At 38.6% G+C, this 13,631-nt stretch overlaps 1 protein-coding gene across 1 annotated transcript in view; it reads left to right on the forward strand.

Annotated features, from left to right (window-relative positions):
- The first annotated feature begins 2,836 nt into the window (after positions 1-2,836).
- LOC127619642 (cyclin-dependent kinase 12-like) overlaps positions 2,837-13,631 on the forward strand; it is a 36,794-nt gene continuing 25,999 nt past the window's right edge. The window contains exon 1 of the mRNA XM_052092582.1: positions 2,837-4,778. Coding sequence (XP_051948542.1) covers positions 3,754-4,778 — 1,025 coding nt within the window. The 5' untranslated portion in view covers positions 2,837-3,753. The remainder of the gene's footprint in view (positions 4,779-13,631) is intronic.

Here is a 13,631-nt window from a genome sequence, read left to right on the forward strand (position 1 = left end):
TGGCATAGTAGGCCAAAGCACATAACTGGTAATCAGAAGGTTGCTGGTTCGACCCCCACAGTCACCACCATTGTGTCCTTGAGCAAGGCACTTAACTCCAGGTTGCTCCGGGGGGGATTGTCCCTGTAATAAGTGCACTGTAAGTCGCTTTGGATAAAAGCGTCTGCCAAATGCATAAATGTAAATGTAAAACATATTTTAAACTAGAAACATGATCTTGACTAGGCCTAAACTTCACTTGACATGAACTTGAAATACACTACACATACTCACATCAGCACTTGACAATAGCAAACATGAGGCTTAAATACAAGACATGGGAGAACAAGTCAAAAAAGTTGACCAATGAAAAGGCAGAACTGATAACAAGATAATTAAACAATAAAGAAATGAACACAAGACACATGAACATGGAGTAAAACAGGAATCACATGACTAGGGAACACATGACATGAACAGGAACTAAACTTTTCAAAATAAAAGACATGAAATACATGAACACACACATTAAACATTACAATTATTCATGTTGCCTGCCTTGCAGACAGAAAATAAATGAGGAAATTATCGTATGCTTGCTCTTGAGTCGCTTAAATAATAATACATAAACATGTTTTGACATGAAAAAGAAATCAAAATAATTAATAACTACTTTAATTACGATTAATATCTAATCGCCTCAATAACAGAAAATTGGAGTCGTTATAAAGACTTTATAATGCATACAGGCGATATAACCAACACTTACCAAGTGCTTTTTAATTTGCTGACAAATAAGACATTTTTTAATTTCCATAACTTATGAAATATGATTATTTACTCTACACAAACTGTCAAACATAAGGTCAAATCCCTTTGCCAATCTGAAAATTTTGCTAGTAGAAAATAACACATTATTTCACTCACATATTAAATTAATATCAATAATGGCCTGGATAAAATGCTTTTAGAGTTCATATGCTGTAAATAGATATAGTCTGTCGCATTTCGCTTGTAACTTCATGAAACACAAACAGAATTACAAAAAATGCTATGTGATGCCACTTTGATGCTGTGGGGCAAATTGAAAACGAAATGTTTGCTCCCTCAAAGGGCACTGCTGCGGGAGGGGACACCACTCGAAAGCTTGTTCCAAATGAAAGTGTGAAAATGACTGGGTCTTTCCACCAGACAAAGGGCATATTCCCTTCAGAGTGCCCATTTCAAGGGCTCTGCACCTCGAAGTGAGTAGGGCTTTGGGTGGATCCACCCCCGATGGGCAGGGGATTATGGGAAGTTTAGTTTGGGATGACAAGTGAGAAACACAGGGCAGACAACAGGGGATCTTGACATAACCCCCCCCCTCAAAGGAGCGGATTCCAGACGCTCCTAAAAAAATGAAAAAACCCACAAAAACAAAATCGTCCAAGGAGTGAAGGGGGGGGGGGGCAGGCAGACCAAGGGGGAACAAGGGGCAAACAGGCAGTACAAGGGGGGCAGAAAGGGCAAACAGGCAGAGCCATGGAAGGCTCAGGAGGCAGAGCCTTAGAAGGTTCCGGAGACAGGGCCGTGGTAGGCGGAGCCATAGCGAACCCTGGAGGCAGAGCCGTGGAAGGCGGAGTCATGGAAGGCTCAGGAGGCGGAACCGTAGAAGGCTCAGGAGATGGAGCCGTGGAAGGCGGAGCCATGGAAGGTTCTGAAGGCGGAGCCTTGGAAGGCTTAGGAGGCGGAGACGTGGAAGGCTCAGGAGGTGGAGCCGTGGAAGGTTCAGGAGGTGGAGCCGTGGAGGGCAGAGCCGTAGGGGCACATTTAGATTTGTGAATGAAAGGGGCTTGTGCCCCTGCTGCCCCCCATACTGTGCACATTATAGAATTGATGTTATAACTTCATCCAAACTGTTGTTGGCATAAACATTTCAATGACGTCTCTTTGTTTATAGGCTGAGATAACGGGTTTGCTTGGAAATGATTTTGATTAGCATTTTGACATGCTTTAGGAATGGAAAGTCTGTTACTTTACTTTTGCTTAAATAAAATAACCCAAAGCTTGGAATCGACTCTGAAAAAGGCGTCATATGTTCGGACTGTGTTTATTTCCTCAACCACTAAACTACTACACATGAAGCCAGAAGCCTTAACTGCACATGCTTATTTTCAGTGTTGGGTGTAATGCATTACTTAGTAATTAAATACTTTAAATTACTTTTTCATTGAAAAAAGTAAAGTGATTACTCTAAAATTTTCAGTAATTTAATAACAGTAACTTCTGATGTAATTGTATTAAATACTGTACAGACTCTAGAACAATTCTATAAAATTGAACGTCTAATGTTAAAATGTATGTTTTCTAATTTAACGCTGCCCCCTTAAATTCTTTGGCAAGTTCATGAATAATTTATTTGATTGTACATTATTTATTTGAAAGAATTAAAAGAACAGTTTCATGTCTATCCTTGTATTTTTCATCTGGTCGAGGTTGATAAGAAAGTAATAAGTAACGTAATTACTTTTCAGACATAGTAATTAGTACAGTAATTTAATTACTCAGCGGAAGATGTAATTAGTAGTTAGTAATTAATTACTTTTTTAGAGTAATTTACCCAACACTGCTTGCTTTAGACCTATTCATAGAATTTTTGTCACTCATGCGATCATAAATAGTGCAAAGACTGCTTTATATGGCGCTTTTTGTTATGAGATTCAAAAAGAATGTATTGAATCAAACAGCCCTAAACAGTATAGCCGGTTATACAGTCATGTATTGTTATATTCTCTTTAAAATAGTTTATCAAATAGATTTCTAGATCACATACACGCACAGAGATAACTCAAAAGAAATGTGCAAAGTCTAACCTTAGTGAAGAGCGTGGAAGGCGGGGTACAGTTGCCTCTTTTGATTGGCTGTCGCCTAGTTACCATGAAGACTGACAGCAACACACAGCCACTGATACATCCGAATGGTGCTGCTTCTGACTACCAGGAATTCCTTTTCCGTGGGAGGAGTTCAAGTTGCACATGCGCAGGAGAGGCTGCGCATAATTTGGGCTGTAATGGATGATGTGAATTCTCTCTGAATCCAGGGCCGTGGAGGGTTTTATATCCACGAACATCGCCCAATTTATACGTCTGGTTGCTACCCAGAGCCGCTCAAGTGAACTGGAACTAATTTTAACACATTAATATATGACCATTTCCGACCAATATGAAAATACAGAGAGTTTACATTGAATATTAAAGCTAATATATGTGAACAAGAAGCAAGCGGGTCGAGTTTTATTTTCTGTTATGTGGGACAATATCCACGCACAGCGAGCTTTACTGCTTTAAAGCTCAGAAATCGTGTGCAACGTCTGTTAAAGCTTTGATGTCGAGGAAGGATAAGCAAACTAAGACAAGGGGAGCCCGTGTTTTTGTCTTTTCGAGAGGAGCTAGCCTAGCAGCAGCTAGCGCAATGCGTTGCTTGAGGCACTCTGGAAGCTACCAGTGATACAACCCTGAAGAACATGAATCAGGTTTATCTTTACAAAAAATAATAATAATAAAAATATTTTTGTTGGGTCTACACTTCTGGATATTTTTGGATCCATTCATAAATCTAGTTAAACTGACTGACTGGGATGACTTCTGAATAAGCTGCGCGCGCATCTTTGTTTTGGTCGCCTCTCTTGCAGGATTTCGCACTTTTATCCGTTACTGTGTGATTTGCTGTTCATGTGCTGTCTTGACCGCACAGGACTGCGTCTCTGGAGGACAGTAGTCGCTCTAGCGTGGAGGCATGCCTGGATCCGACCGACTGCATGGGACTAAGAAGAAAGCTGAGTCGCAGATCCATCATCAACAGCAGGCGGCCGATAGGGAAGGCAAAACAGGTCCGTCTTTGCACGCAGGCTCCGGGAGGCATCCCACCAAGTCGTCGGGCTCGACCACTTCCAAGCACAAACGAAACAAGTCCAAACATGAGGCCGAATCCGCCGTCGTCGCCTCCGCGCGTCCAGCAGTGGGCGCCATCAAGCCGCTGGTGGAGTACGACGACATCAGCTCCGACTCGGACACTTTCCTGGACTCTCCCGCGGAAAACAGAGACGCTGAACGGATAGACTCCTCGGAGGTTTGTAATGAGAATAGGACTCACAAACACAAGCGTTCCCGGAAGAAGTCCAAAGACCCTAATCGGGGGCGGGAGTCAGTGGAGAGGGCAGAGAGCGCTAAGAAGAGTAGTAAGGACGGGGATAGAGGGAGCAAAGAGAGCAAGAAGAAGGACAATGAGAAGTCTAGCTCAGAAGTGTCCCTTGCTTCCACGTCCAGGCGACCAGGTGAGTCTGGTAGTAAGAGGTCAAATGACTCCCTCTCATCAGCTGTGGTGCATCCACCTGTGAATTTAGGAAGCAGTGCTTCCTCTGCTTCCTCCTCTCAGAGCAAGGAAAGCTCCCGTTCATCAAAGTCCCGTAAAGACAAGCAGAGGAGAGAGGAACGGTACGACAGGAGTCATCGGAAAGCTGCCAAGAGCCGCAAGTCAAGCCCTAAAGGAAAGGGCCAATCGCGGAAGGCCTCTGCCCAGTCGGGAGGCGAGAGTCCCTCAGCAGCCGATCTGGATAACAGTTATTCCTCCAGGCGCAGGGCTGCAAGTCCGAGTCCGTACAGGGAGCCATCCCGACGGAGTAGGCAGAGATCGGACAGTCCATACGGACGAAGGAGGTCTTCAAGCTGTGAGAAGGATGGAAGTCCGTATGCAAGCAGAAAACACTCACCGGGAAGTCCCTATGGCAACCGCCGGTCTTCAAGTACCAGTCCAGTGTCCAGGTGAGTGGCCACACATTGGTCGATCAACGTGCATCGTGTATACAGTGCCCCCAAAAAGTATCTGGTCGATTAAGTGTATAAATGTCATAACAGTAGACAAACTCATCCACTAAAAAGCACCTTGAGACCAGTTGGTTAAAGTCATTTGAAAGAGGTGTAATGTAAGTAGATTTCTTAGAAATGTCAATTTTAAAGGAAAAATCGAGGTTACAATGAGGAGTTTATTTTTGTACGATTTTAAGACAGATATATGAGACTTATCATTTTTTTATATATATATATATATATATATATATATATATATATATATATATATATATATATATTTTTACATTTATTTTAGGGTTTGAGTGTTTGTTTATATTGCATTGACATGGTAACAAAGTTGTAAAATTGGATATAACTTTACACAAAATTATATTAAGCGATTTTGTCCCACTAAAATAATGTTAACAAACATTTTTTGTGTCTTTTGTCTATACTTAAAAAAAAAAACACACAAGTATTTTAACCTTTACCGATTGGCCCCATTCACTTCCATTCCTCACTATAACCAAGATCTGAATTGAGCTTAATTGGAATATTCCTTTAATTTATTAGCAGTCGACACTTGGTTTGATATGTTGTGCTGCAATGACATTCATATAAGGCTAAAATGGCCAAATAATTTTTGGGGGCCACTGTTATGCATGCGTGGCACATCTGGGTTAAGATTTGTATTGCTGAATCATTCCTAAAAAAATATTGGTGGGATCCTACATTTTTCTTACATTTTTTAGTAACATTTTGTTACATTGACCAGTTTATTGGTAATTCCAGATGCTGTTTATCTTTTGACTTGAGATTTTTATCTTAAAGGGATAGTTCTCACAAAAATGAAAAATCTCTAATTTACTCACCCTCAAGCTATCCCAGATGTGAATGAAATCCTTTCTTCTGCTGAACACAATGATTTTTAGAAGAATATTTCAGTGCTGTAGGTCCATACAATGCAAGTGAATGGTGATCAGATCTTTTAAGCTTCAAAAATCAGATTTTTTTGTATTGTTATTTGTAAAGACTTATTAAGATACTAAAATTGCAGTGTTCACAGGGTCTGAAATTCATTTATGAAAATCTGTGAAAGTTTTCCCCTAAACATGACTCATATGGGGTAGTGGCACATAAAACTTAGAGTTTGTTACAATCTTTTTAAATAAATAAAAATATATATTTAAATATATTGAGCCTACAACCCCAATTCCGAAAAAGTTTTGACCGTATGAAAAATGCTAATAAAACTAAAATGAGTGATTTGTAAATTATATTCACCCTTTGCTAAATTGAAATCTCTATAAACATTTATATGATGTTTTACCTTGTGAATTTCATAACTATTATTATTATTAGTTTTTCTTTAATGTACATTAATTTCAAATCAGATGATTGCAACATGCTATAAAAAGTTGAGGCAGTCGATTCCCACACTTCACAGACCACTGTGAAACATCACCATTTCTTCTAACAACACTTATTAAGAATTTGGCTACTGAAGACACAAGTTTAAATTTAGAAAGTGGAATTTTCCCCATTCATCCATTATCCAAGTCTTCAGCTGCACAATTTTATGGGGTCTTCGTTGCCGTATTGTGCACTTAACATTCTCTATTGGAGATGGTCAGGTCTGCAGGCAGGCCAATCTAGCACACGCACTCTCTGCTTAATCGGCCATTATGTGGTTTTAAGTTATCCCGCTGAAAATTCTGGGACATCCCTGGAAAAGACAGTGCTGGATGGAAGTATATGCTGCTCCAAAATTTGTACGTGTCTGTCTGTATTCATGGTGGCCTCACAGATGTGCGAGTTACCCATGCCATGGACACTGACAATCCCCTGGCCCATACAGACACTGGCTTTTGGACCTGGCGCTGATAACATCTTGGATGGTCCTTTATCTCTTTGGCCCGGAGAACACAACGGCTGTGTTTTTCAAAAACTGTTTGAAATGGGAACTCATCAGACCAAAAAACTGTTCTGCTTTCCATCTTAGATGAGTCTGAGCCCTGAGAATTTGACAGATGATGTAGGGCTTGTGCATTTTTATAGTAAAGTCTTAACTTGCATCTGTGGATTCAGCAACGAGTGGTGTTGACTAACAAAGGTTTGCTTAAGTTATCCCAAACCCATGTTCATGATATCCATTACAGATGAATGATGTTTTTTAAGCCAGTGACGTCTGAGGGTTCAGATATCACACACATTCAGAAGTGGTTTTCGTTTTGCCCTTTACGCACTGAGATTTGACCAGATTCCTTGAATATCGTGCACTGTACATTTACATTTATGCATTTGGCAGACGCTTTTATCCAAAGCTATTTACAGTGCACTTATTACAGGGACAATCCCCCCAGAGGAACCTGGAGTTAAGTGCCTTGCTCAAGGACACAATGGTGGTGGCTGTGGGGATTGAACCAGCAACCTTCTGATTACCAGTTATGTGCTTTAGCCCACTACACCACCTCCACTGTAGAGGGTGAAACACCCAAAATCCTTCCAATTTGTCTTTGGGGAACATTTGTTCTCAAAGTGCTGGATTATTTGCTGAAGCATCTGTTGGCAAATTGACAAATCTCGAATGATCCTTGCTCTTGAAAGACTAGGCTGTTTTTGGGGGCTGACACAATTATCTCACCTGTTTAACATCTTCTGTCTCTTATTGCCTTATTTCAACTCATCAAATTGTTATAAGTCTTAAATTACCTAATAATCGTAAAAAATCTTAAACCTTTGGAGCATGCAATCATCTGATTTGAATTTACTATACATTCAAAACTAACTACACATTGTTAAAAACCAGGTGCTTTCAATATAACAAAGGGTAAATATAATTTACAAATCACTCCTTTTTGTTTTTATTAACATTTTTCAAACTGTCCCAACATTTTCAGGATTGGGGTTATATAATGTAGATGTGGTGCCAATCATATGCTGACTTATTTATGTTGTTTTACCTAGCAGATACCTTTGAAAAATACTTTCACAGGTAGTTCAAGAGCAGTTCACCCAAAAATAAATAAAAATCTACTCATTACTCGCCCTTAAAGCCTTTTATGACTTTATTCAGTGAAAAAAGATGTTTCAGTCATCATTCACTGCCACTTCAAGTACTTCAACTCCAAGTTAATGGTGTCTGAAACGAACAATCTCCCTGAAATCTCCTTTTGAGTTCTACAAAATAATAAAGTCATACAGGTTTGCAACAAATGAAAGTGAGATTAGTAATGACAGAATTGTAATTTGAGTCAACTATCCTTTTAAGAGTACAAGTCAATTCTCATCAGTTACATTAAAATGGCCATTTAATGTTGACAAAATGCTTTGAAAATTATAACTAAAGTTCATAATTAAAGTTCCAAGAGGTCCGGTCTCTACATTTCCTTCCCAGCAAAGGTCTGGAAAATAGTATGTACTTTTACATGGTTTCAGTTGTTATATGGCTAGGAAATCATGTATCTTATTTTTATTAGTTTTTATAACTTGCCATGTTGGCAGCAATAGTACTACATGGGCTTAGAGACAGCTAAATTAGTGGCATCTGAGAGATCTTTATTACCAAAAAAATGTAATATTTGATCATGACTTCATCAGTCGAGGGCACATGGATATGAATATTAAAATATCAACAGGTCCTTCTGAAGCTGAATGACAGCAGTCCAGTTTGTGTATTTTTACATTCAGAATCTATACCTATGAATGGGACATAGGAGCCCTTTTGGCAGATATAAAATACTGTATGATGGTTCAGGGGTGTCCCCTGAGAGAAAATGTATACAAATGTAAAAGTCTGACATGACCATTGTATGTTCCTTAAAGTGAGTATCTACTAACAACAAACTTACAATTTGCATAACAACAGTGAAGCATTAAATAGCTGTTTGATTAATTTAAGTGTAAATAGGCTTTCCTTGCCATCATGCCATGATGACATCTCTGGTTCATTTTCACAAAATTAGAACAATAATCTGTTTGTTTATTATGAAAGACCTGTAACATGCTGACAAATAAAGCTAAAACTAGATGGGGAAAAAAAACATTATAGTCTAAAGGGGCCACGATAACTTATCCTGACACAAACCTGGCTTAGCTGAACCATCTGAACCATCTGAATCACATATCAGATGGATGAAGATATTTTCACTTTGCTTAATTTGTTTTCCGCAGTGTGTTTAAGCGAAAGATGTCCGCATCTGTAGCGGTGTCTCTGCTACTGTTGTTAAAATAACCGCACTTGCAATTCATACGTACAGTAAATTAGGCTTTATGCAGTGCTTCGTGTCTATAGCGAGGAGAAAGGCAACATGCGTGGAGCAGGAATAAAACGCATTCAACGCTCTAGTGAGAAATATTTCTCTCTAACGCTGAACACCATTTATTCCCGCTTCGCTCACGTATACACGTATGTTTACACAATCAGTTAGCCATGTGTCAGAGAACTAGCACAAAGATTCAGAGCTCTGTCTGGATTTTATTGTCCTATGGAGTAACCATGAGCTAGACAAACGTTACTGGTGATGGAGAAGCACTTGAAGAATGGGGTGTTAGAGGGTGTTATGACAACTACAGGTGGCTTGGAAATGAATGTTGCAATAAGCCCACACAAACTGAAACATTTTAAGTTGAACCTGATATAAGCAGAGATACATTATCCTAATTTTCCATTACTTGCATTTTTTTTTTTAACATTGATGGATAATTCCAATTCTGCTGTCTGTCATTTTGGCAGAAAACAAATATGAAAAACATTCAATCCAAGTTAATCTTTATTGGTTTAATCATCTTTATGAGGTCACACTGAGTTCATGTGACAGCTTTTTTCAGCAGTCTGCATGAGGCGGCAGCACTTGTTAATGCAGAAATAATTCAAAGGTATGTCCCACAAACCTGTGATACGCACAGCCGTGATGTGCTCTAGATAAACCCAAAAAGTTGATCACCGCATGGGTTTCTCTGATAATATAGAAACTTGGAAACTAAGATTTGCTAAGGCACCTTTAACGGTTACAGCACTCTGCAGTTCGTTCAGTTAAGCAGTTATTGTTTAGTTGAATGTGAACTGAAATCATAAGAGAATTATTCTTGTAGAAAGGGCAATGTTTTGAACATTGTGTTAAGGAAGCGTTTTTTAACTAAGCTTGTATATAGTAGACATCAATCAGGTGTGTTTTATGGAATGGCACAGCCATTCAATATTTAACATAGATATTCAACAAACAGGCTACATTACTATTATCTTTTATTTCACATATACAGGCAGACAAAAGTTTGGAATAATGTAGACTTTGTTGTTTCAGAAGGAAATTGGTACTTTAATTCACAAAAGTGGCATTCAACTGATCACAAACTAGTATAGTCAGGACATTACTGATGTAAAAACAGCACGATCACTATTTGAAAAAAGTCATTTGTGATAAAATCTAGACAGGCCCCGTTTCCAGCAGCCATCACTCCAACACTTTATCCTTGAGTAATCATGCTAAACTGCTAATTTGGTGCTAGAAAATCACTTGCCATTATATCAAACACGGCTGAAAGATATTTGGTTTGTTAAATGAAGCTTAACATTGTCTTTGTGTTTGTTTTTGAATTACCACAGTTTGCAATAGACTGGCATGTCTTAAGGTCAATATTAGGTCAAAAATGGCAAAAAAGAAACAACTTTATCTAGAAACTCATCAGTCAATCATTGTTTTGAGGAATGAAGGCTATACAATGTTTGAAATTGCCAAAAAAAAAAATATTCATACAAAGGTGTACACTACAGTCTTCAAAGACAAAGGACAACTGGCTCTAACAAGGACAGAAAGAGATGTGGAAGGCCAGATGTACAACTAAACAGAAATAGACGCCTCACAGATGTCCTCAGCTGACAGCTTCATTGAATTCTACCCGCTCAACACCGGTTTCATGTACAACAGTAAAGAGAAGACTCAGGGTTGCAGGCGTTATGGGAAGAATTGCAAAGAAAAAGCCTCTTTCGAAAAAGAAAAGGTTACAGTGGGCAAAGAAACACAGACACTGGACCTCAGATAATTGGAAAAGAGTGTTATGGATCTTAACCTCATTGAGATTTTATAGGATCAGCTAGAATGTAAGGTGCATGAGAAGTGCCCGACAAGACAGCCACGTCTATGGTAAGTGCTACAGGAAGCGTGGGGTGAAATGTCACCCGAGTAGCTAGAATTTCAAGGATCTGCAAATCTGTCATTGCTGCACGTGGCGCAATGTTTCAAATTGTAATTTTCACGTTATTGTCCTGATTATATATAGTGATCAGTCGAATGCCACTTGGATGAATAAAAGTACACATTTCTTTCCATAAGAGCAGAGGGTATTAAGGCTAGTGTATACTTGGCTTTTCCTCATTCCGTTCCATTTTGCACACTGTTGAGCTCTCCCGTTTATCCTCGAACCCATGCAGATGCGTTCACGCATATGCACTACTAATGCTTCATGATGTTCTTTTAGTACTGTCAAAGCTAGGCTTGTGCGCAACAACATGCAATGACGAGGACAGTCCGTGTCTTTGCCTGTTGTGTTCTGTGCTGATGACAACATTTGTATCACTCTCACTTTGCACCGCATGAGATGTTCCGGCGTGTGGAAAACCAGTTTACTTTGGCCTTTAGCGTGTTGGCAGTTAATGTTAGACTGCATTGCACTAGTGATGAGGCCAATGCAATCACAGATATTTTAAGATTGTGGTTGGCCGATACAGATCTGATCAATAATATTTAATTTTTAAGTGCCCCTTGCCACACTTTTATAATTTATTTGATGCAGTTAAATATGAATTTGTAACACAGTTAAAGGATGGGCAAGGAGGAGGCGAGAACCGGCTTTTCAGCATAAATAATAATTTTATTAAACTCAAAACACACAAACATCAATACACACACACACACGATGGACATGCCCGTAATTCTCTCTCTCTCGAACCATCGTCACCGGCCGCCTTTATCCCTCGCGCGCCTCATCAGGCCGATTGGGGACTGGGCGCGCGATATCCCGGCCCCTCCCCCCTCCGCTCCACAGAATTAGTCTGTAAATATAGGCACTGTAAATATGCATTCAATGTATACACTTTACAATAAGGTTCCATTTTGTTAACATTAGTTGATGCATAAGATATCATTAATTAACAATGAACAATTTATTTTTTACAGCATTTATGAATCTTTGTTCATGTTCGGGAATAAATACAATTGTTCAATGTTAGTTCATGGTATTTTATGGTGCATAGACAAATGTTAACATATACAACTTTTGATTTAAATATGTATCACAAAATTAACATTAACCAAGATTAATAAATGCTGTCATATTGTTAAAAGTTGTTAACTAATGTTATCAAATGGAACCCTATTGTAAAGTGTTACCTATTGAATTTCTATTGTGAAATCTAACATTAAGTTGAATTAAAAACAGTCATGAATAGTTCTGTTGTCACTCAAAGATCGTTGTGACATTATGGCAACCAGGAAAACCATGAGAGCATAGCACACATCAGAGATACTTTCAAAAATAATAAAGAGGCCAAACCACTACAAGCTCCAAAACAAACTGCTCCAGTGAGAAATTACCTATGATTTGTTTACTGTCTTTGGCATTTTGTTGTAATGCAAATCACTTAAATATTAAGCAACATGAAGATGCTGTGCCATTATGGAAGTTTAAACTGTTGTTGCTGTTATTAGTGGTATTGTGACAAACATCTCTGATTCAAATCAGGGTTCTCACAAAATAGCGCTGGTATGAGTGACTGATGAGAGATTGAAAGCACGCATGCGGGTGCGCATAAGCGTGCATAATCGCTAAACACTGTCAGTCACTCCACACATCTGACTGACAGGCTGTCTTGACGTTGTATCAAATATATGTACTCTCATCTTTAATTGTTGTTTAATAATTTTTTTACAATCATTTGCAGCATCTTTACCCTTTCCATGTCTAACTGTACAGTTTGCCAGAAATACTTCTGTAATCTCTCTTGAAAATAGGCACCTTACCATTCATACACATAGTAATATATTTTTAAAGCAAACTGCCATTTTTATCTGAATGACTGCATGTCTGAAAGTGTAAAATGCTTGGAATTGCCATTACATCAGTGTTTCTCAACCCTGTTCCTGGAGGCCCCACAGCACAAGGGCAGATTATAACTAGCAAGGGCCCAGGATGTGGTAAAGCTACCGCAAATGTTTGCTGAACAGTTACTGTTCTTAAAGAGATGGTACCTTTTTTTTTTTTTTTTATAGATAATGTCAACTCTGTGTAAATACTACAAATTATGCAAACAAAATGCATATATTTAAAGGGGCCATTATAAATGATTAAATATTTTAACTTCATCAAACACATTAAAGGGATAGTTCACCCAAAAATTTTAATTCTCTTATTTACATGCGCTCATGCCATCCAAGACGTGAATGACATTTTCTTCAGCAGAACACAAAGATTTTTAGAAAAATATGTGTACAGTGCATCTGGAAAGTTTTCTCAGCGCTTCACTTTTTCCAATTTGTTGTGTTACAGCCTTATTTCAAAATTCATTAAATTCATTATTTTCCTCAAAATTCTACAAACAATACCCCATAATGACAACATGAAATCTTAATATAAAATATAAAAAATTCAAAGTTGATGGGTTGCAAGACCCTGACCGATTGATTGGTGCATTACATGCTACAACCTTTTCCGGTACGTTCTCTGAATTCATCCCTTTCAAGCACTACCACTAAAGTAACTAATAAAAGTAGGGATGCACAATACACCGATAGCCAATATATTATTTGACGATAACTGGGAAAATCAAAA

This window comes from Xyrauchen texanus, chromosome 26 (genome assembly GCF_025860055.1).
Source record: "Xyrauchen texanus isolate HMW12.3.18 chromosome 26, RBS_HiC_50CHRs, whole genome shotgun sequence".
NCBI lineage: Eukaryota > Metazoa > Chordata > Actinopteri > Cypriniformes > Catostomidae > Xyrauchen > Xyrauchen texanus.